Source organism: Gambusia affinis, linkage group LG15, assembly GCF_019740435.1.
Source record: "Gambusia affinis linkage group LG15, SWU_Gaff_1.0, whole genome shotgun sequence".
Taxonomy (NCBI): Eukaryota; Metazoa; Chordata; class Actinopteri; order Cyprinodontiformes; family Poeciliidae; genus Gambusia; species Gambusia affinis.
This window is the reverse complement of record NC_057882.1, coordinates 22,381,761-22,406,457: the sequence shown is the minus strand read 5'-3', so window position 1 is coordinate 22,406,457 and position 24,697 is coordinate 22,381,761. Positions and strand designations below refer to the sequence as shown.

General features: G+C 37.2%; 3 protein-coding genes across 3 annotated transcripts; 2 read left to right on the top strand and 1 right to left on the bottom strand.

Moving 5' to 3' along the window:
* The first annotated feature begins 4,306 nt into the window (after window positions 1-4,306).
* On the top strand, window positions 4,307-7,760 carry cryba1b (crystallin, beta A1b). Its single transcript, XM_044140905.1, has 6 exons — window positions 4,307-4,609; window positions 4,826-4,887; window positions 4,962-5,080; window positions 5,177-5,318; window positions 5,396-5,538; window positions 7,166-7,760. The coding sequence occupies exons 2-6, from the start codon at window positions 4,849-4,851 to the stop codon at window positions 7,311-7,313; spliced, it is 591 nt and encodes a 196-aa protein (XP_043996840.1). The 5' UTR covers window positions 4,307-4,609; window positions 4,826-4,848; the 3' UTR covers window positions 7,314-7,760.
* A 1,284-nt stretch (window positions 7,761-9,044) lies between these two features.
* On the top strand, window positions 9,045-20,470 carry LOC122844983 (Golgi SNAP receptor complex member 1-like). Its single transcript, XM_044140902.1, has 9 exons — window positions 9,045-9,136; window positions 10,145-10,259; window positions 10,981-11,056; window positions 11,233-11,340; window positions 11,430-11,521; window positions 13,366-13,440; window positions 19,570-19,599; window positions 19,801-19,883; window positions 20,155-20,470. Exons 1-9 carry the CDS (start codon window positions 9,094-9,096, stop codon window positions 20,277-20,279), a joined length of 747 nt encoding a protein of 248 aa, XP_043996837.1. The 5' UTR covers window positions 9,045-9,093; the 3' UTR covers window positions 20,280-20,470.
* Window positions 20,471-20,472: 2 nt separating this feature from the next.
* trarg1b (trafficking regulator of GLUT4 (SLC2A4) 1b) lies at window positions 20,473-23,000 on the bottom strand. Its single transcript, XM_044140904.1, has 3 exons — window positions 22,117-23,000; window positions 21,864-21,990; window positions 20,473-21,782 (listed from the first exon to the last, which is right to left on the bottom strand). Exons 1-3 carry the CDS (start codon window positions 22,636-22,638, stop codon window positions 21,769-21,771), a joined length of 663 nt encoding a protein of 220 aa, XP_043996839.1. The 5' UTR covers window positions 22,639-23,000; the 3' UTR covers window positions 20,473-21,768.
* Between the last annotated feature and the right edge of the window lie 1,697 nt (window positions 23,001-24,697).

Genomic DNA, 24,697 nt, shown 5'->3' with positions numbered 1-24,697 from the left:
ATCTCCTGCTCTTTCTGAAACTCCACCTTCAGGAAGTCATCACAACATTGCTCCTCTGTTAACCCTTTAACAGCGTTTTTTTTAACCAGCATTTTGCTGAGAAGTAGCTGCTACAATGAACTCAGCAGATACGCAGTTCCACCAGGTGTTTGCTAATTGCTGCTGGCTAGTTTGAAGGAGCTAAATGGGGAAGTCGGAAGCTTGGAAACTGCAGTTCTGAGGAGGAGCTGTGTCTTGGAGGCGGAGCTAGGCCCACCCAGGTCTTTTGCACAGTTGACTGGTTGCCATGGCGATTAAAGGATTTCTCAACTATGTGTGAAAGAATCAAGGCAACACTCCAGGTTTGTTTCTGATAAGGAAATAACATTATAACCTGATGATTTTAGGTAAAAACGTCCCTTGAGTGTATGAAATAATGATTTAAACACTGGTATTTACTTAGATTAGACATCTGTAAAGGAGAAAGTCATTTATAGCACTTTACATGACCTTGTGTTGGACAGACACCACTGGAAAAATTTCTTCAGCTGTGTTTGACTTGTGGCTAAAATCACACTCACTCCGAGGTCTGTCCTCTTTAAAGGCTGCAGGAAATGATTCAATCCCTTTTCACACTTATTAAGAAGCTGAATGACCTCTGATGCCCTGAAAGAGACAAGCTGCGTCAGAATAGCTCTTTACCATCCTGGCAGCGGGCCTTTAGATCACCTTTAGATAATGTTCAGTGAAAATATAAGCAAACTACAGCCACTAGACACTGCCAAACAGAATGGATTCACATTTTTATTAAAGTTGTTGGTATCAAAAATAAGAGGTAGTTTACTTTTACAGTAAAAGCACAAGGGTATATTATCATCACACTGCATATTGTGTAAAAAAATAAGTATTGTTCTCTCTGTCACAATACTGTTTGTGACAGAGGGCAAGACTTTTCAAGTTATTAAAGTGTTTCTGAGTCGCTTTGTTGCATTTCTCACATCAGCATCAACTTTTTACAACAGCTGGTGCATTTCTGAAAACAAAACCCAGCAGAAATCCTCTAATAGCGTGGCACTTCTTCAAAAGCACATATTCATGTCAGGGAAACAGTCGTCAAAGTGTCCAGATATATGAATAATGAAGCCAAATAGTTTTGTCAAGTTTTCATTTTGACAGTTTAATCTCTGCAGTGTTTTCTAATGCAACAAAGTCAAATGATCAGGGCATTTTTAATTTGCACTGCAAATACTCTTTACAATTATAATTTATCCACAACGTTGTGCAAGAGCAAAGTACAAACCTACCTGAAACAAACGTAAGAAACACTCTTTAACAAATCTCAACAGGAATCAGTGAAATCAGTGAAATTGCTCAATTGAGAAACATTTTCAATTCAATTCAGTTGTCTGTATTGTTATTGTAGCATAAACAGAAAAATTAAAAAAATGTAATTTGGTCAGCCATGAAATTAAATAAGTAGTTCAGACACCTTAGTTACACACAGATATTTTAGACAAACATGTGTAAACTGTGTTTCAGTAATCAGTACGGCTAAAGGTAAGCGAATGGTTGAGTTTCTCTTGCTGGGACTTTAGTCCTCTAATCCCGGAAAAATTCTTCAGGTGATAGAAGGCCGACTTTGTAACTGTCTTTGTTCAGACGTAAAACTCACAAAACAAAGTTTTAAGGAGCCTCTTGCTTTGTTTTTTTGTTTTTTAGTTTATGTAGCGTGTTTTTCATGAGGTGTGGCTCACTGTTTGAAGAAGACACCAAGGTTTTGTGATGTAGATAGGATTTCTGTATTTTCACTCTGGCTGTCGGCTATATGGTCACTGTGGGCTCTTCACACGGCCCTGCTGAGTCTGCTCGTCCTTTTGTCACGTCTGAGCTGCTGCTATCATCAGCAGAAACACACACACACACACACACACCCCTACATACATCAACCCCTGTCCTGCCTCTCGCTTCGACCCGCATAAATTCACTTTGATTGAAAACCCCCCAAAAAAACATCACATTTTGACGTAAATTATAAAAGCATAAGCGCTGCTCTCACTAATTGTGCGTTCAGATCACGACATGGACCGGCACGTAAACAGACATGTTCACACACACAGGCAGAGACGGGGAGTCTGGACAATGTGCTGACCTCAGGAAGCCATTCCTAAATGTTTATTGTTCAGGGCAGCAAGAAGAGAGAGGAGGGTCAGCTCACCTACCAAACACTCGTTCTGCTTACGCCGAACCACAGAAAACAAATTCAACTTCTGAGGCTATTTCAGAAATAAATGCAGTAAAAAGTAGAAGTTTGTGGGGTTTTTGCCTGATTTATTTGATGAAAAACAGAAAACAAAGTAAATCAATGTGACCTCGTAGCTGCCGGTGAAGCCTTTTTAGTCCCACTGTCCCGCTCGTCACTCAGTGGCACAAATATTCCCAAAAGAGAAGCAAACATTTTCATTCATAAATCAGGATTTAAAAGTCACATTCACCTCAGTTTCAATCAAGCTAGTTTGCCAAAACCTCTTAATTTCATAATTTTTTGAAAATATAGTTTTTGATATTTCAGTCACTGACAATGTTTCTGAGCTGATTATTCAAAAACACATGTGACAACTTTTAGCTAAAAAAAGAGACAAGATGAATCAAATTTTAAATAACTATAGACAGAACAATCTGATAAAAAATAAATTGTTCATATTTTTGATTTAAAGAATCAGTTTAATGGTTTATTGAAGGCGTTGGATTGCAAAAGCAGTCATACGGTTAAAATTTTCCAACATTTTTGTCACAAAACACATTTCACACATTTTATTAGGATTTTATTAGAAATCTTTCAGAAGCATGGCATTCATTTGTATTAATCTCTGCTTAGTGTATAATTTCTAGAGGCACTTTTCAGTTTTCATCAGTTTTGTACATCAAGAAACTTTAATTTAAATTTCTTTCTATTTCATTTTGCAAAATTGTCCAAGCTCAATCAGATGGGACTTCAAATGTCACGTCATTTTTTTGGATTTTGGACTTTAAATGAGCCTTTTTAGCACCAGAACATTTTCTGGCTGCACGTTTAGCATTGTTGTCTTCGTCACAGTCCAGTTTTCTGCAGCTTCAAATTGTTTTTTTTTGTTTTTTTCTGAATCGCCTGACATTTATCTCCATCCATTTTTTTACATACATTTATCTCCTACCTGCTGAAGAAAAACATTTCTGCATGTTTCACTGTGGGGATGTTCTGTTAGTTTTCCACCACATTTTATTGAAATTTGTTTGAAAAGTTTATCTTCTGAGCAGATCACCTTCTTTACCATGTTCTCTACAAAGTTTATGGCAAACCTCAATTTTTCTTATGTTTATGCTTTTCCGTATGGGACACATTTTTAAAGTTAAACTAAAAATGTATTTAATAGTTGTTCTCCCAACAGAGATTCACGACTGTGCAGACTGAACAAGACATTAAAAACCTCAGATGCTCTATTATGACCTTGAAATTGTGAACTCTGACCTTTCTGTGAGGTTCCTTGTTTTCATGATGCAGTTTGTTCATTAATGATCTCTAAAAATCCTCTTTAGCTGGACACAAACTAAGATCAAATTATACAAATTATCTGACTTCAAATGGTCGCAACAGATTTTATTTACTCTTTAAATTCAAATTAAAATTATGCTTCTTCTATTTCACATTCAGAATCTTCTTTGTGTTGGTATTTTCCACGTGAAACCCAAATAAGATACATTAAACTTTATGAGTGTAATACAAAAAATTTACAACTTTTGCAAGAGTTACTATACGGCGCTGGAAAAAGTAAGAGACCACGTAAAATTATATGATTCTCTGATTTTACTTTTTATAGGTTTATGTTTGAGTAAAATGAACATTGTTCTTTTATTCTATGAACTACTGACGACATGTCTCTGAAATTCCAAGCAAAAATTTATTATTTATTTGCAGAAAATGACAAAAAAAAAAGGCAGTGCTTTTATACCTCAAATAAGAAAGCAAGTTCATATTTATTTAGAAACAACAATTCAAATGTTTTAACTCAGGAAGAGTTCAGAGTTCAGATATTTGGTGGAAAAACCACGAAGTTTTTAATGGGGTTCATTGCAGTGGTCTCAAAAAAATTCAATAAATTTTACTGAGTGATGCAAAGAATTTCGACAAGCTGCCAGTGAATTAAAATCACCACAAATTGGATAAAAATGTATTTATATCTCATCTTAATTTTATTTCCAATATGATATGAAGGTCGTCAATCATTTCCAAAAACATTGCACGAATCCTCAAATTAGAATTTACAAATTTACTTCCTAAAAACAGTTTTAACACTCCGATCTATCTGATAAAAAATCCCTTTGTGAAAAGCTGCCTCCTGTCTTGTTTTTTTTCACCTAATGTATAGATTTACCATGTAACGCAGTATAGCCGTGTGCCCTCTTTGTGTTTCCATGAATCAAAGTGTGTCTGTGCGTTAACCCCTCTGTGGCCCTCACAACAAAACAAAGCAAACTGCTGACAGGAACGCAGGCGTGCCGAGCCCCGACCCCTGCAACCCGTGGGTGTATATATACCCCAATACGCACTGCTGCTGCAGACTGGAACCCTGCACCACACAGCTCATCAGTTTGGGTAGGTCAAAGTAGATACAAACAATGCAAAACATTTTAAATGTCCGTGGGCATCGATGTGATTTATCAAACAGAAAAGCAGCTCAAGCTGATTGTCATTTGAAACAGAAAGTTAAACACAGACGAAAAGGAAGAAAAACAAGGAAGCTGGAGAACAGAGCTTCTGTGAGCATCTTATGCCGTTAATATCCTGACTGCTGGTGTGTTTTCCTGACAGGTACAGCTGAAGAAAAGGACACAATGGCTCTGACAAACCCTATGCCCATGGGCCCTTGGAAGGTGAGCTCCACGCTGTACTTCCCACCCACATCTTCAGCCTCATGCATCATGACCGATCCGTTTGTGCTCTGCAGATCACCGTCTACGATCAGGAGTACTTCCAAGGCAGGCGCATGGAGTTCACCGCCTGCTGCCAGAACATCATGGAGTGCGGGATGGAGAACATCCGCTCCCTGAAGGTGGAGTGTGGCGCGTACGTATCCATTCAGGCTTTCTTTTGATTTTTTTTTTTAACGTATTTCTGGAAAGAGTTTGCTGGTTATATGTTTCCCCGGTGTTTGACCCACAGCTGGGTCGGCTATGAGCACTCCAGCTTCTGTGGCCAGCAGTTTGTGCTGGAGAAGGGTGATTACCCTCGCTTCGAGGCCTACAGCGGCAGCAACTCCTATCGCATTGAGAGGATGATTTCTTTCAGGCCCATCTGCTGTGCTGTAGGTCCAAAAAGTTGTACAACTGAACCTTTTGTAGCACCAGCACCAGCTGCAATGAAGCTGCTTTTCCTCTGCAGAACCACAAGGAGTCCCGCATGACCATCTTTGAGATGGAGAACATGATGGGGCGTCAGTTTGAGCTGTGTGACGACTACCCGTCCCTGCAGGCCATGGGCTGGATGAACAACGAGGTCGGATCCATGCAGATCCACTGTGGAGCGTGAGTTCTTTCTCCTGATGAACTATAGATATGCAAAAGAAATACAAGTTGATCAGTTCAATAAAGACTGAGGAGGTTAGATCAGCGAAGCAGAACAGTATAAAGATTATTAATCATATTAAAATAGTCCATCTTTGTTACTTTATTGCATTTGTCAAATTCCAGCTCTTCAAAATAACCTTTGTGTGCTTAAATATTATACTATCAATCAAATCAAAGCAGTTTTTAATCTGTAATCTGTCAGATTACATCAGTGTGAAAAATTTTCAAATTTATTTTTTCCTTGTAAGAAGTATTCATTGAACGCAGAGACAATTTTTATTAATCTTTTAACAGTTTTGTCAATACATTCTGCCACATTTATAATCTTGATGTGGCCCAAAACAAGAATGAGATTTTTTATTTTTTTTTTGCTTTACTTTGAGCAATATAAAAGAAAAGAAAAAATACCGTAATAGATAAAAAAAGAAACAAACACTTATTTTTTATAGTTATAAATTTGAGTAAAATGAACATTGTTTTTTTTTTTTTTTTGTTCTATGAACTACTGACAACATGTCTGCAAAATTCCAAGCAAAAATGTAGTTTCTATTTGCAGAAAATGAGAAATGGCTAATATAGTGAAAAAGATGCAGTGCATTCAGACCTCAAGAAATGCAAAGAAAACAGATTAACATTAATTTAGAAACAACAGTATAAATGTTTTAACTCAGGAAGAGTTCAGATTTGGTGGAATAACCAGGAGATTTTCAATGCAATGGCTGCATTTACAGTTACAAAAAGACATTTTCTGATTCATCGAACTCATGTTTTGTAAAATAAAACTATATTTAGACATAAACAAGAATTAATTTAGCTCAAAACATAGTGGAAGATCTCTGCTCTGTTGCACATCTGATCACAATTTGATTATTATGTTGTGTTTTTTAGACGGGCTGATCAACAGCATGACTCAGTGCTAGCATTACTGAATCTTATGCAATACTATGCAAATGCTGTGTTTACAGTGATGAAATTGAATTTATTACAACAGAGACATTTCTAAAATTTTACATGTACATGTCAGATTTGAGTAGATTTTCATCTGTTGTCATTTTGCAAGTTGCTATGCAAACAAAAGCAGTAAATAAAACAGTAAATAAACAGCAAAATCACTGTAACATTTCCGTATGAACACTTTATTGCCCATTATAAAGTGCATTATGCCTGTCAATATTACAAATACTGAAAGACATGATTGCATTTGTAATTTGACTTTCACATTGTTTTTAAGTTTTATTGAAACAAACACAAGGCTTGGTGGAATAACCAAGCCTTGTTTGTTTCTAACTGTGTTTTTTTTTTTTTTATTAAATTTCTACTGTGATAAATTTTGAAGAGTAACCCGTTGTTTTGTTTTGTATTGACTTAATGCTAGTATATTTATTCAGTATCAACTCAGGTTTCTGGATGCATGAAACTAAAATCAGAAAGACCTACTTTTCTGCTAAAAATCAGATTATTGTATCAGATGAAAGGTTGTGGATGCTGAATAATGCATTAAAACTTACCCTTGTTGCACATCAGAAGAGAAAACAAAATTCCCTCTGTGAAAGTTTCAATGTCCTGTTTTGGTGTTTCCTTGCAGCTTTGTGTGCTATCAGTACCCTGGATATCGCGGCCACCAGTACATCATGGAGTGTGACTGCCGCGGAGGAGAGTACAAATGTTACCGTGAGTTTGGCTCCCACTCCCAGACTCCCCAGATCCAGTCCATCAGGAGGATCCAGCACTGAGAAAGGAGAGGATTTCCCTCACTCCACCTTTTTTCCTTCCCTTTTCCTCTCTTCCTGATACATTTCCATCCCTTCTTTTTTTCTTCCTGTCCCACAACCTCCAACTCCCTCAGCTCTGCTGATCCGGACGGTCACAGCAGGACCAAAGGACTGAACTTCAGGTGCTTACTGACGTCAGTGGTTTCCTGCACATTTGCTTTTATTTTTGTTTTAAAGGAGACAACATAAATAAAGGAAGGCTATAAGAAAGACAGGCATTAGGAATGACAGATTTGAAAACAAATCAATCAAAAAGAACGGATGCTCCACCTTGGTGATGAAAACATTTCAAAGTTAGTTGCTCTTTTCCTTCTCCTCCACGGATGAACAACCACCAGTCTGGGTGTCGATGTGATATCAATGACTGCCTGTGTTTAAGATAATAAATAAAGAAAATGAGCAAAGAAACAGACAGATTCATGACAATGATGTATTTGCATGTTTTCTTTTTTCCTTCTCTGTGCTGATTTTTTGACACTGCTGCTTTAATAAACTAAACAACAATGTTTTAATATTATTTAATGAATTCGTCAGGCACGATACATGTAAATTTCCTTCTTTAAACCCTAAAACTCATATTTAAACCATCACATTTAATGTGTGTGGTTTCTCCAAAATAAATTAACATAAAAAATTGTTGCACCATACAAATTTTTGGGTTTTCCTAAATTTAAAGTCCAAAATTGGAGGAGGGAGGAATTCTACATAATACTACGAATAACACTGAATATTTAGTTAGTAATTAAATTTAAAAAAGGGAATTATATATTTGCTACACACAGACAGAATTATGTATTTCCAGCTTAATTTTCTTCATTTTGAAGATTATTGCTTACAGCTAAACTCATAATTCAATTTATTACAAAAAATTTAAATATAATATGAGATTACTTTATAAAAAACACTTTTTTTTGTCACATAAAAATCGAGTTATGGCTAACGCCATTGCGCGGGAAACTTGATAGTTATTCAGGGGAACAAAAGTCCTCTTACCAGACTAATAAATTTTGAGTTTCATTGGGAAATCAAAGTCAAAGTCAGAAGAAAAGACTCTCCTGACTCTGGATTTTTAAAAAGTAAAGTTTCCACAGTTAGTAATGCTTTGGGGAGTCATGCCATCTGCTGGTGTTGGTTCAGCATGTTTTAACTTTAGCTTAGCCTGAAGTTAGTTTAGCTTAAAGCCCACAGATAATTTGTCAGTTTTTAGTGAGGAAATTAGAGACAACATGCTAAATACAACACAAATATAGGTAGAAATATTTGTGGTAAATATACAAATATAGCAACCTGGACTGCCTCAAGTCCAATGCCACAGGCTGCAGTTTAATTTGGAGCAAAATGTATTATAATTTTTTTAAATCACAAACAATGTATCAAAATGTGGAGTAAAATGTAACATAAACATTGTATTGTCATAAATATTGTATTAAAATAATGACTATTATTATTATTATTATTATTATTATTATTATTATTATTATTATTATTATTATTATTATTATTATTATTATTATTATTATTATTATTATTATTATTATTATTATTATTAAAATGAGCAAAAAACAGATAGTGAAGAATAGATTTTTTTCCCCCTTTTCTAAGACATCTTTGTTTACACATGAAAAGGAAAAACCAGAAGTAAAACGTAAGAAAATGTTTAAGTCGTGTATTTGCCACTAGGGGGCACAGTGGGTCACGGAAGAAGTGCGACAGTTACTTCTCCCTTACGGCCGTTGATGACATGTCAACAACAGTCATGGGAACCAGCAGCAACTACTGGGAAGGTAAGACATGTTACAGAAATAAAAATAAAACAACTCTCGACTCATACCTGTCCTTGCTACTCTTTGTAAATTCGGGTCACTTATATTTATCGACTCACATCACACGACGCGAATAAAGTTGTCGCCTGCGCAAAATAGATGTTTTAATTATTTCCAAAGCTAACTTGTTAGCATCTGGCTGTTAACGTCGAAGTTAGAAGGTTTGTATCGAAAAACTGAATCGGCTCTACTTTGTTAATTTAATTTGGATAGTATCTGCTAATCTGCTTGTAAACGATGGAATTTAATAAAAATGGCAGAAATTAAAACAAACCAATAACAACGGAAGCTTTGTTACAACACATTTAAGGCCATTAGTCTGAAACAAACTTTAATAGTGGATCTGTTGCATCACTACATGTTTTTATTAATCTAAGACTTAAAATTTAAGCAGAAGGCTGGTTAACTCTGGCTTTAAAGAGGTCACAGAAAATATTCATTATTGTTTAAGGTTGTTTTGAATCATGTTTGGGTAAACAAACCCTTTTTTTAGGATGTAGAGATAATCTAATTACATACAGTATCACTCGGTATTTATGGACCCCAATGAATCCTTTGACATTGTGATAATGCAGACTTTTATTTTGCAGTGTTTGTCGTTCAGATCCATTTATAAAACTATTTTCTGGTGCCGAGTTGTCATGTTTATTACTGTAAGGAATTATAGTTTCACCAGTAAGGCAGCAACATACAAAAGTTCACCATGAAATATGGTAATATTTTGTGTGTAAACCGTATAGCTAATTCTGAAATTAGGCTAAAAATGTGCTCAAGCTAGAAAACCATGTACTCATGAATCAAGTCAGCTGATGTTTGGTATGTAAGTACTAGGAAAATATAATTTTATTAATGTTTGATGTATTTCTGTACCTAATTCATCTCCCTTATGTTGTATTGCACCGGTATTCTTCAGATGGCTTTATATTACCCTGTGTTTTCACCAGCGTGTTTCTCTGTTTCTTCCCTCAGATTTACGGAAGCAGGCCAGACAGCTGGAGAATGAGCTGGACCTCAAGTTGGTCTCATTCAGTAAACTCTGCACAAGTTACCGTGGCAGCCATGACCAGCAGGAAAGAGAGTGCAGGTAGTTGCAAAACATATTGTTATTTATAATGCACAAAGTGTAATTTTTAAAAAGATGTATGTGTTTATATTTTTACCAAATGAACAATGAACCTTTTAACATGTTTCCGTGACACCATGCAGCAAGTATATTTGAATTTGATGAGTAGAATCAGATGTTTTGTGTTCCACTAGTGTTTCCAGAGACAGAGATGAGTTACATTCTTTTACAAACTTTACTGTTTTAGTTTTTACAGTGTCAGTTTGCATTGATTTTAGGTTGCAGTAAAAATTGACCAGTTAAACCACAATCAGTCATCTTAGGTTTCAAAATCCTGATTTACCACAAATTGACCTGTTGACAGTATTTCAATGATTTCATGTTGATTTAGGGGAAAGTAATAAATTAGGTGTACTAAATTAGAAGAGCTGGATTATTAAAGTGATTCACAGGCAAAAATGTCATTGAATCTTGCCATAAAATGAGGCTGATATCAGAAATCTAAAGGAGAAACATTCCTCTGCCTCTCAGGAAAGACTCATCAGGTCTCCTGAAAATTCTCTAAAGTTAATGAAATGTGAGGAATTAAACCTCAGGTTAACCTAAGAAACATTTGAGGAAAAACATCTAAAAACACAAATTCAGCACAGTTTGTTAGTAAATAAATACACTAATTTAAAGTCATTAACTTTACAGATAATGACATAATTTTACGACCTTCCTGTTTTCGTCCTTGAATCAGGTCAGAGTCTTTTGGGCCGTTCCAAGACAACATGCTGGTGGCCATGACCTCCGAAGTGGAGCAGCTCTTGTCTAAAGTAGGTTACATCCATACCGTTTTGTCAGTAAACGCTAAAATGAAAACGATTTTCAGGATTTTGTTTTAAGATTATTAGGAGAATAGATGTTTGAATTAAGTGTAGTTAATTTTCATCCATCTTATTTAACTTGTTAAATTATTTATATTTTACTCTTATTCAAAATTTGTTTGCAGCTTTCGGCGGTCAATGACAAAATGGCCGAATGCACCAACACACCTGGAGCTTTGTCGCATAACGCAGCTTTAATGCACACCTTGCAGAGACACAGAGACATTTTACAGGTACTTACTGCTGAACGGTTCTGCTTTTGAAGGATTTCTGGTGTAAGATTTCTCATTATAACTGTAATAAAGTTTGTTTTTTTCTGTAGGACTACACACACGAGTTTTACAAAACTAAAAGCAACTTCCTGAGCCTTCGAGAGCGGGAGGACCTGCTGGGCTCTGTTCACAGAGACATTGAGTGAGCAAATCCACACATAGGCACATAAACACAAATTATGTATAATTCAGATACCATATAACATTAAAGGTTTAGTATGTAACTTTTATAAAGAATAGATTTTAAAACTGTCACCATGTTTATTATGAGACAGATAATCTGTGAATAGATCGATTTCCTCCACCTCCTCCCTGAACTACCATTAATGTCTCTTACCAAAAACAACCAATCAAAGCCAGGAGCAGGGACTTAGCGCTGTCAATCAATCTCATGTATTCGCTGCTAAATTTGACAATGGCTTAGAAATAACTTGCCGTTCAGGAAAACTGTTTATCCTATGCTATATAGCCTTAGTATTCACAACAGGGTCTGCTGACATAGAAAAGCTGCAGCGGTTTCCTCTGTCAGCATGGATGAGCAGCGCCACACAAGATTGTGATTGACAACGCTAGGACCCGCCTCCTGGCTCTGATTGGTTGTTTCTAGTTAGACAGAAGAGCTAGATCTTTTATTTTAGAGATTATCTGTCTCATAACAAACTGTTCAGTCATAACAACAGCTTCAACAAATATACAGAAAAATTGTTTTAAAGAAACTATAAATTGCAACTTTTATGAAGCAGATTTATAAATTCACTTTGTTATTTATGTTGCTTTCAAACGTAAATATTTTCAAAATCCTGACAGTTAAAGGCTTACCTTGTGGTTATTTTCTTCACACCTCGGTCTTGTGGTATCCATTCCTTTTCCTGTTTCGTTTTTCTTTTAATTTTTTGACTATTGAAATGTTCTAAGTGGAATCTGGTAGTTTTATTCTCAACCTGCAGGGGGCAGAGATGTGCAGCTTCTTTCTGTACCATCCACCAGTCCTACTATCATCTTTCATACTCTAATAAGAGGCAACTCCTTTCATTACGGCTTCCTCCTCCCTGGATCTGTATCTCCCTCTCACTGTCCGTTTTCCTCCCCTTCTCTGGGGAATCTCTTTTCCTAAGTGCCTTCCACAGTAAATCAAACCACAAGGCTTTCATTCAGCCCAAGATGAGGGAGAGTGGTAACATGTGGCCGGCCCGGTCCGGAGAAATGCTGCATCAGAGTAGGAGAGGGAGAGGAGGACGGACAGATGGAGGGAGAAGAAATGAGCCCTGATTTGAAGCTGAAGGGAAGAAAGTGAATTTTTATTATTCCCATAGAGAAAGGTGGTGAGATGTGTGGGAACTAAGCAGATAATAGATAATGAATTGAATAGATTATTGCTCCAGATATAAGGCGGATGGTGTAAATAAGAGATTGAAGCAGAGAAAATCACTAAAAACGATAAATAATGGTTTTAAAAACTTCTGTTGAATCTTTCTAAGGTTTAGAGCTAATATCTTTTTTTATTTTGAGGTTGGATTTCACAAATTTTCAATTTTCCCACAATTTTATGGTCTAATAAGGCAGAATTGATTTCAGTCATTTCAAACTTTATTGTCTTTATCAGAATTTCTTCTGATTTTCTTTGTATTTCTAAAGTTTCTAATCCAACTAACAGAGTTGAGTAGTAACTAGTTACATTCACTCAGTAACATTTACTTGATTAACATCTTTAAAAACCGTATACGTTTTATTTATAATGAAGTATTGTTACTTTGACTTGAGTAAAATACCCACTGAACAGACACACACCTGCAGTTTTTGTTAAAGTTTAATATGTTTTTTTATTGAAAGAAACTGATTTGGAAAAAAAATAATTTTGCTTGATTTAGGGTTTTTTTGTGCGTCAATCATATGAATTATTTAAATTTTCATATATTGAAAAATATTGTTTGCTGTTTTACTTCTAGTTTCTCATAATAAGTGTTTCTGCTTCATTTTTCCCATCAGATCCTACAAAAACGGCTCAGGAGTGAATAACAGGAGGTCTGAACTTTTTCTAAAGGAACATGAACATCTGAGGAAGTAAGAACGCTTTGGGAAATCCAATATTTCTCTCTCTTTTTCAGATTAAAAAAGAAAATAATGTTTTGAGGTGCAAAACAAACTTTTCTTTCTTCTCTACAGTATATCAGATGTAATTTCCCATTCATTTTAAAAAGTAAAAGAACATTTTTTAAATTGTGAGTCTCATTTAAATGTATATATTGAACAATATTTTTGAACTTATGCTTTATTGTGAGGTGAACAGTGAAGAAACAATCTACAATAACTCTGAAGAATTTGAATTAATATGAGTTACAACAACATTTACTTTTCTTTTGGGATTAGTAGAGTTTTTTTGTTTTTTTTTTAAGTTTTTGAATGTAAAGAATTGATGGATTCTCCCAGTTTTAGATTAATGTTAAACTGCTGCTGGTATTAATCCAGTTTGATTTTTTTCAACGATCACACACCACTTCTGCCTAGTTGTTAAATTTATGCATAATTTAGCTAATTTGCACTCTAAATTCCTCCATTTTTGTTCATTGTAAGGACTATATTCAAGTTAATTAATCTAGCATCAAGAAAAGTGTCAATTTAATCTCATTCAAACTCTTCACTCATTCAAAAGCAGAGCTGGGTATCATCTGCATAGCAGTGAAAGTTGATATTATACTGGACACACAGCGGTGGGCGGTCAGTTTTGACTCGCCTGTTAGCTGCCTGCTCTGCCACTTCTTAGTCTCTTGTTTGCTCTGCAAACACAGATGTCGTCTCTTTAGAAGCTCCTCCATTCTCAGATGAAGGTAGTGAATCGCAAAACAAAACAAAGGAGTGGCCAAGTCAGCAGCGTAATGCGTTCTGAGATAAAAGGAGCCGGGCAGCACAACAAAGTCCGAACTGGAGCAGCTGGATGGCTCTGATTTGTGTATGAACACAGACTGCCCGACTGGCCACATGTAGATTATTGAGACCTTTAAATATTAAACATAATCACAATTGTTGACTTGACATTAGAAGGTGATTATCCACAGAGTATTATATTTAAGCACAGTTATAGAAAGGTAATTGGAAGGAAAAACTCCTATCAGTACATTTTCATTGTTGTAGCATTTAATGTTTGGTTTATTCTAATGTTTGTCTTTAAGCAATTGGCAGACAATGTGAGTATAACAATGGGAAGCTAACAGTTATGCATATGTGAGTTGTTAAAATACATCAGCAACATTTCTGTTAACTTGTCACATGATCAGGCCTGTCACGATAGCAAATTTTGCTGAGCGATTAATTGTCTCAAAAACTATTGCGATAGACGATAGTATTGTTTGAATGTAGATGCACTTTATTTTCAAAAGAACACTTACAACTGGAACTGATAAAATAAACAAAACAACCAAAAACAAAAATAAAATGGATTCTCAGTCTCCTCTAACAAAATGTACTTGAATAAAAACACCAAAGTGTAAATAAATACTGCATTCAACCAAAAGAGTGCAGATTATGAAGTCTGTAAACCATATTGCCCTTCAGTAATCATTAGATTTAAATAGAGAAGATGGAACATCGACAACCTGATGCAATAGTTCACACTATCAATCAATCAATCAAATTTTATTTGTATAGCACATTTCAGCAGCAAGGCATTTCAAAATGCTTTACATTTTGTTTTCAATGTCCAATGAAAAAAACTTGATCAATTTATTAAAAAAGATGACAGAAAAACCCAATGAATTAGTTTTTACATTTCATAGAATCTCTAGAATAAGAATAGACAAACAATTATCCATTATTATTAATCATTACAGAATATGTGACTTACACTCTGGTAGTACAGTAAACCACAACCCTTCAGTTAATATTTCCATCTCCAATCAGTGACCTTTGTAACAGAAAATCAAAATATATGAAGTCATAGGAAGTGATGTAAAGATCCACTCTGGAACTGCGCTAGCGTCATAAGCAGCAAGTTTAGTTTTTTAATGGTTAGTTTTAACGCCATAAGTTTACTTACGGAACCATTAAACCGTTTCAGAAAGCCTTTTATTGTCTCACGCTGGTTTTCTATGATTTATATTCAAGTCGGTTTAAAATGAGTCATTTTGTTAACAGTAAATTGGTGCTTCAGTGGAAGGAACATTAACGAGTTAAACTTTTCAGATCATTCATCGCTTGTATTGGTGCATTAACGCTGACAGTCCTGAAATATATATTTCAAAGTGGGTTTTTCTTTATCAGGTTATCATTTAATAAATTATAGGCTACATCACTGTGACTGCAGAGTCTATGCACCTTTTCGCTGCTTGAAGACAAACCGCATAGATCATTTCATTTCTTTTTTTCATTTTGTTAATCTCATCTGCTTTATCCCCTTAAATCAGAGCAGTGAAACTCCAGCTAACGATGGTTCTTTCGTGTTTCCTAAAGACAAAACTACCCCGGACGGGGTAGTTGTCTCTCAGGATGAGAGGAAAGTCTTCGGAAACTATTCCTGCACTGTTCCTCAGGAACAAACTGACCCGGATGGGAAAGTTGAACATGAGGAACAAAGCAGGATGAGACAGACGGAGGACATCTGTAGATTTGCGAACTATTTCAACAACAGCTGGATGAATGCCGGTTTTCAGAGCGTTCTCAACCTGAGCGTCACCAGACTGTGTCTGGCCCAGAGACACCTGTTCAAAGAGGCTTCGTCAATCCCAAACTGTGCCAGTCTGATCCACACTGCCGTGTACCACCCTGGATATTACTTTTCCCCAGAAGAAATGTCCCCAGTTTTGATGGAACTGCGGGAGAGAGAACCGTCACCAGAGTTGGGAAAAGAATTTGAAATCTCGTGTTTACTGGAGTCGGTTCTAGTTTGGCTCGACTCGTTCAGCGGCAGCACAGATCGGGAAATGTACTGCAAAAACACCTGCACCGGATGTGGAACATCGTTTTTACAGCTCCTGAATAACAGCCCCATTGTTGTTCTTCCGTCCTCGACTTCACTCAACGACACCGCTTCACTTTTTAATAACTGGATAAATTTGTGGGGCCAGCCTGATTGTTCCAGCTGCAGGTCCGGCTTAAATCGGAAAAACGTCCTCAGCAACAACAACGTGATCGTCCTGTTTCTGCCACGGTGGGTTGAAAGAAGATATCCAGTGACTCCCAGTCCCACCATGGAGGTTCCAGGAGAAAGTGGAACCGAGTTGTACACTCTTTCGTCTGTCATTTGTGGAGATGTTGAGTCAGCTCATTTCTACACTTATTTGATTCGGGGACAACAGACTGTGAAGGTGGTGGATGAACATGTCCTCACTGCTGGTAAACCCTGCAGAGAGGACATGTATGAAAGGGGATTTATTTATGTCTACAAGAAGCAAGCGAATACAAAAGAACCCCACAGTGACCACCTAAACACACCCAGTGTGACGGTTTCTCCTGGCCCTCCTCTCCAAAATGATGACAACAGTTCTGGAGAGGAGCCAGAACCTCTAAATTTGGATGAACAGAATAGCACAGAGGACGAAACAAGCGGCCATATTGAAGAAGCAGAAATGGGATTGAGTCAGATAGAAGACTGGGATCCTGAAATATACAGCAGAATAGAAGAAGAAACATTTTGGGAGGATTTTATGCCAGTGCTTTTGTTTTTGTTTAGTTTGTGCTGGGTGTTTTTTCCGTGTCTTGTTTCTTACTGGGCTGGTTATTCCACACTTTTCACTCTTGGCATTGGTTTGTTCTGTTTTCGTGTTTTTATATTGGGATTTTAAATGGAAGTATTGGAAACTTTTGTACCCCTAGTGAACAGATTTTACCAGTTTTTTGTCTGAAGTTTCTCTCCAGGCGCTCTAAAATCATGTCTGTCTAATTGGTCTCTCTAAATTCTCTTTAGGTGCAGATAAAAAATAAATTTTGTAATTAAACTTTATAAATAGTTTGCAAGTTTCTCCCCGGGTGCTCCGGCTTCCTGCCACAGTCTAAAACGATTTAGTGAATGCAAATTGACACTTTTATAATGTCAATATATATACCTATATATAGATATAGATCTATATCCATCTATATATCTACACATATATATCAATATAGATATAGATAGATATGTATATATATATGTGTGTATATATATATGATGGTTTCATCAGGCAGGTTGGGTTTGCTGTCCTGCAGGCTGCAGATAGATACTGATACCAGTTTCTGCTTTGCTTCTGACCCATTTGGCCTGATGTAATAATGATGAAGCTGCAACCTGCTGCACGCTCATATAAAGGGATATACGTCACACGCAGTACTGAGGTTGGTGGGGTTATTTCAGAGCAGAAGTAAGAGAAATATCTCCATGTTTACACAGATCATTTGAAGAAAAACTGAAAAATATATGCTAATTTATTAGGCAAGGTTCTGTTCAACCAGTTTTCCTGCTGCAGAATTTGAGTAAATCAAGAAAAATTGGATCATGTTAAAAGCAGAACTCTGTGCCAGCTAATGTAGGCTCGGCAGTAATGCGGAGGACAGCAGAGGAGACGAATAGATGGAGAAAATATAAAGCTCTGTATTGATTTTTGGTCTCCAGTGGAGTCTGACAGGATGCTCGCTGCTACCTTTCCATCCTCTTTCAGCTCTGGACCGAACACTTCATTTTTCAGTCCGTCACTTACCAGGGCAGCTAATGGCCGCCTGCTGAAACACGGATGAGTGTGTTCAAGTCCACTGTCTTCCCTCTACTGCTCTGAAACGCCGATGTGTCCAGAGAAGATCTGTTACACAGAATAACTGATGCTAATCGACCGAATCCCTCCGTTAAACAGCAATCAGCCCTGCAGGATTCAAGATTAGTTCAGATTTCATGACAAAAGGTCTTACTGTAGATTTGTGACAAATGTTTTGCTTTTGGTTTAATTAGTCACAATCTGGACATTAAAAATAAAATGTTTTAATTTCTGTCCCAATCCATTATAAAGTCCCTGTTAAAACACAAAACAACGATTTTTTTCATCTAGTTTCTATTGCAAATATTTTTATACACTTGAAAAAACAAAAAGAGAACTAATAAGTAACTTTTCAGCAAAGTGTATGAGCTTTAGAGTAAATTATTCCTTAATATTGATGAAAAGGTGACGCTTCCATTGGAAGATTATTTCACTTTTAAAATGAGGAAAATGTCTTGCTATCAGTGAAATAATCTGCCAATGAAACAAGTATTTTCCATCAATATTAATGAGTTATTGACTTTAAAAAGCTCCTATATTTTGCTGAGAAGTTGCTTGTAAGTTATGTTTGTCTTTTTTCAAGTGCACTAAGATATTTGTACTAGAAACTAGACAAAAAAAAGAAGACTTTGTGATTTTTGCAGTGAGTTTTCAAGAACTACGAAGCTTTTGCCCTTTACCTACTTTAAAAAAAAACATTGCATTTCTACCATCACAAACATAAACATGAAGCCTGTTAAACTCTGCAGGAACTTTAAATGAAACTGCTTGTTATTTAATTTGAAAAACAAAATGTTATAATTTGAGTGTTCGCCTTTTGAACATGTTCAGAAACCAGCGTGACGTTCTGCCTAACGCTGAGCTGAGTGAAGGAGTGGAAAGTTTATTTGGATTCAGTGTTTTGATATAAACCAAAAGGTAAATATGTGGAAAAACACTTTATGGTCTCTGTGAAGTTTGGTGAAACGTTTGTAATACTTTTTGAACCTCTATGTGACATAATGAACTTTTTGATATGTGTATTCTTTTAATAAAACAAACATTTGGTGTTTTTAAACATCAGTCCAAATAAAACCCAAATTGGTTCATTAGATAGGTAATAATTAGTTATATTTTATACTTCGGTCTGTCTGATTATCAGTTACTCTGTACTTGAGTAAAGCCTTTAGTAAATACTTTTTTTACTCTTACTTGAGTAATTTCTTGAATGTCTATTTTTTAGTTTGAGACTTTTATATCTACATAATGGATTTGCTTTTCTTTGTTACACAAGTAAAGGTGGAAAGTTTCTTACATTTTTGGGGGTTTTTTGTACAATTTTACCAGGAGAACCAATAAAATGGCCGCCTGTGTGCATGTGCCATCCAAAATGTGTTTGAAATCATCTCAGAAGGTTATTTTAAGTTGAAGCCGCCTCTTTAATTTGTCAGATGGAGCTCGACTTTTTAATCCTGTTTTTTTCTTTTTATGTTCGCAGCTCAAATAGTCTCATCGACAATGCAATAAGGTAAGCTTTATAGCCGCATCCGGCCCGCTTCACTCCCACACAGCAGGAGGAATCCCACTCGTTCTGGTCGATTAAAGACGACTTTTGTACTTTTCAGCTCGTTAACTGAGACAGTAAATGTGGCGTAACGTGATATCACAAAAGCAGATATGTTTCTGCATTTCTGCTCCTGATCCCTCTTGGTCTGTCTTCTTCCTCCAGCATCGCCATGGCTACAAAGGAGAACATCACATTTCAGCGTGGGATGCTGAAGTCCATTCAAACCAGGGTCACAACTTTGGCCAGTATCCTTTTAGCTCAAATCGATTCTGCTTTTGTCTCACTGTTAGATTCATATTTCAGCTCTTTGTGGTCTTAGCATTTCTATAACAACTGCATCCTTAGCTACCATTAATGCTTTTTTAATTATTATTAGTATTTGCCTGGTTATATTAGAAATCCCACTAATGGATTTCGTTTTCCCTGCTGCTTTTTGTCTCTTACTTACTGCGAGGAAGGCAGGCTCAGCTCGGCTCTTAATTATTTTTCCTTCACCACAATTCCCCTCTCCATCAGATCGTTTCCCTGCTATCAACAGCCTCATCCAAAAAATCGATCTGCGCAAGAGAAGGGACTCTTTAATCCTGGGTGGAGTGATTGGTATCTGCACCATTCTCCTTCTGCTCTACACTTTCCACTAAATATCTGCTGTAACTCAGACCAGATGTTGCCAAGAGATTTACATGCTCCTCTGTGTTGTAACTGAGAGAAGTAACTGCTAAATGTTGTTTTCTTGTGATGTTTACACTATAAATGCTTAAAGAAATATTATCCTGGGATTATGTTTTGTTGATGTAAATTTTTCTTAATTAAAAGGTGGTGAGCGTTCAAATCCGTCATGCTCAGTCAAGTTTATTTCAGCCATGCAGAACTATGGCACAGTCGTACAGTATGAACGTATAAACATGAGCATCAGAGTCCGAACATGAGTGCATATGAAGGGAAACGCCCCGTCTCATTGTTTATAGATTATTGTAAACATTCACACAGCTATGTGGAAGTCAGTACAGCTTATCAAGTTAGCACGCGAAGCAGGACATCATCTAGATCAGCAGGAAGGATTCAAATGTTTTAAACTAGAGATGCACCAATCAACAGGTCGAAAACGGAAAAATCTGAATCCTATTATTAAATCTCTTTTTTAACCAAGAGTGTCCAAAATAAGGTCCAGGAGCCGTTTGCAGCCATTGGAAGGATTTTGTGCGGCCCTGTTTCAAAATCAATATTGGTGCGCAGGACACGTTTTAAAATGTTTTTCACCAACAAAACGTAAAAATACTGAAATATATTGGACGTGACACCTTCCCCTTTCCGATTTTATAGTAAATAGAACCATTTTACCCGAAGGAACAGTCAAATCATTACATTAAATACGTTTTTCAAAGAAGTGACATAAAGCCTATTCCTGAAATCATACAGTTTCATTAAAATATGACTTTTCTGGTTTATTTAGTTGGAATATTTTTGCCTTTTTTAATTTGATAAATATATTTTTGCTTTTAATTCAGTTATTTGGCCCACAAGTTGAAAGTTGTGGCTATGAAAGCATCAACCAACCAAGCCGAGGTTTTAGGAGTCAAAACTATTACAAATATCAAAGAACCTGCGGAATAAAATGCAGAAAATCTAAAGTTCAGACCTGAAAACAGAAATCCTTATCGGTGCATCTCCATTTTAAACTTTTTGTAAACAGATTTTTTCCCCCTCAGCCATAAACGTCCAGTTGATTGTAGCAGATTCTTTTTTTAAAACAGCAGGCAGGGTTTTCTTTCATTTCTTTATCCTCTCTCTATTACACTCGTTCTTATGGGAGTCCTTCAATTCCTCTTAAAGTCCCTCTAGTTTGGTTTCTAAAAGGATTTATCCTCATTCCTTTATTCCTGAGTTTGTGGGGTTATCAAGCAGGAGCGTTTCCTGAAAAGGACGAATGACGCACACCATCTTTCTTCATACTTTTTTTTTCTTTTTTGGTCCACAGCAGAAAAACAGAACAAAAAAAATGTGCACATTGGAATTCCTTCAGACTTTTTTCAGCTCATATTTTGTGCTTCCTTCCATCTTCAATCTGAGATCCTCTTTCCTCTGTGCAATCTGGAGAAGTTAAGGGAAACTGTTTCCATCCGCCTTGATTCATTGTTGGGCCTCTAAGAGAAAGAGAACAGAGGAAAATATCTTAAACATTTAAGTCATCCTACAGTGAGCCAGCACTCGGCCTGTCTTCATACCTATTGTAAGCACTATGAAGATGATTACAACCACACCCGTCAGCATCGCCAGAACACTGAGCAGCATTGATCGACGCCCATACTTTCTTGCTCCCTCGATATCTCCCGTGTGGAGAACTGACCTCGACTGATGGGAAAGGAAAATTCACCAAACATTAATTACTGAAATGCGCTGCTGGAGGAGAACCACCTGTGGTGCCAAAAAAACTAGAATAAACTTGAAGAAAGTCGTTAAAGGATTGCAAACACTCACCACATTCGCGTACCACAAGGCGCAGACATTGAACGGCACTCCAGGGCAGAAGCAGGACACCACGGCCAGCCAGAGGTAGCTGGACGGCTCGGATCCCGGTGGAACCGGGGAGGAGAGCTGGCCCAGGCTGAGCCGGGAAGTAGATCTGGGTGGGGCCGTCAGCTGCCCGATGGAGCCCGACTTCAGCGGGGACCTGCGTCCGTTCTGCTCCGCGTTCAGGGAGCGGACGCTGCCTCTGGTGTTCAGAGGGAAGGAGTCGGAGGGTTTGAGGTTGCTCTCCCCGGTCGGCTCGGCGGGGGTTTTGCTCAGCAGCTTCTCGGTGTCCTGGAAGTCGGTTAGGTTGGAGACTTCCCTCTCGCCCAGGCCACTCTTCTGGAAAGCGGCATCAGTGTTGATAGCCATCACCGAGCGGTAGGATGGAGGTCCTAGAAAGTCTTCCCTCAGTTGTTCTCCTTGGGGGGTTATCACATTAAAGCGTTCAAATTCAGAGAGCGGCCTATTTAATAAACCGTCTAACTCCATCCAGTTCCCTTATTGATGAACGCGATGTTATTGATGTCTCTGTCCCTCTGGCGTTTAGTTGCCGGTGACGCACGCCTCGCTTTTTACCCCCACCCTCTGGTGTTAGCTTTGTGAGGCATTACAGCATCCATCCCTCACATCCTCGGCGCATCACCAGCGCAGGAGTCCTGCTTAAGCACCAGGCGAGGCACGGGAATGGCAAAAAAAAAGAAAAAAAAAAGCGATTAAACCTCCTTTAAAGTGAACGCGCGCGGTGCGTAAAAGCATTCCATTTACGCGCGGCGGCAGCAGCCAGATCAGCAGCCAGACGCGGCCAAGTGCGTGTAATGGAGAAAGGAAAGAGCGGACGCGGAATCACAAACCTTTCAGTATATTCACGATCTGCTGACTGAGAAACTACTGCGAAGTTTGGCCTTATTGAGGTTTTTAAGTGGAGGAACCTCAGATGACCTGTGAAAATCTTTGGTTTTATGAGTTCAATAAAGCCTTTGTTAGATGTGTGTAGCATTCTTGTTTTTAAAAGCATGAGTTATGTATTTCGATATGGACCAATCTGTTCTATTTCATATAGTTACACCTGAAATGTGACAAAAGTGGAGCAGCTGCTCCATTGTTTCTTAAAATTGGGGTTGCAAACTCAAGTTTTTGCTCCCCGATTTTTCTTTTCCTTTTACCCAAAAAAAAAAATCCCTAACGACCAGGAAAAATTCAATATTCTTAATTTGTATTTTCTTTTTTGTTTCTTTTAACAATAAAGTTATTGTAAATTATTTCCTAAGTTTCGTCTCAACCCTAACCTCTGACTCTAACCTCCAATTTTTGCACAAAAAAAGTCACTTCGTCTCCAATGTCATTGTACCTTTATCACCACTGTTGCTAGATAGTAAGGGGTTTTAAAATCCTCCTTCTTTTACCAACTCGCCAACTAACTTCTTTCTCAAGATTGCAGGAAGATGATGCATGTTTTCTACAAGTCTGTTGTGGAGGCTGCAATTTCTTCGGCCACCATCTGATAGGGCGGCAGCATCAGGGCCAGGGTTTCAAAATGGCTGCCAAAGACGGGTGGTTCTGTTCTGGAGACGAATGGAGAACATCTGTAGATTACTGAGCACAGAAGATCCTTTAAAAAGTCCAGAAAAATCTGATCATCCTCTTCATGAGCCTGTTATGCCACACTAGTGTCTTTGGTCAGATGCTTCTTCAGAATCGCTGTAGTACAGTCTGCTACAGGAGATTCTTCCTGCCCACACATCGCATGTCGTATTTTTGTAAATATTTACATCAATTTAGTTTAGAATGTACTCGAGTTAGTTTAGAACCAAAATCTGTAATTATTTTTGACATTTTGAAATGTTTGCATTACTTTGGTAAAGTTAGACCCTCCTTTGATTTAAGTGATTCCGAACACCGGCCGGGACGCGGTGGGGGTTGTTTAGTTCATCAAATGTCCGGTGTGAAGACAGGACGTTCTGGTAAAAATGATTATTTTTTGCCCACTTTTTGAACTTGTAACATCAAATTAAGTAAAGTTTTGTAAGTTGTAAGTTATTGTTTCGTCCATTTTCTTCAAGAAATAAACTATGTAGCCTATATACGTACATATTTTCCAAACAATTAAGTCGGAAGTGCGTTGAAGTACCAAATCACCTGCTGCCAGCCACGGTCTTTCTTGGACAGTTTTAGTTTTGGACATTAGAGGTCCGCGACACGTCAGAATGGACAATTATCTGCAAAATGCGTCAGGATTTCACCAGAAACCGGGTTGCTATCGGCGGAAAGCGGCTGAACATCGTGAACAGGTGAGGACGAGCATCTGCACACCGACATGTAAACTTTACCTGACTGCTCAACTTTATGCATCAGAAGATGTTTGATCTTCTAATATTTTGAGTAATAATTTAAGAATCCATGAATTTGAGACGAAATGCCTAATTTTCCTTAATTGTTTTTATATGATTGCAGTTTATTATTTCTACACCTTCCATAGTGGGAGCGGGGAAGGATTTAATATTAGAAGAAATTTAACTGCATTATTTATACTGTGAATAGCCGTTTGACT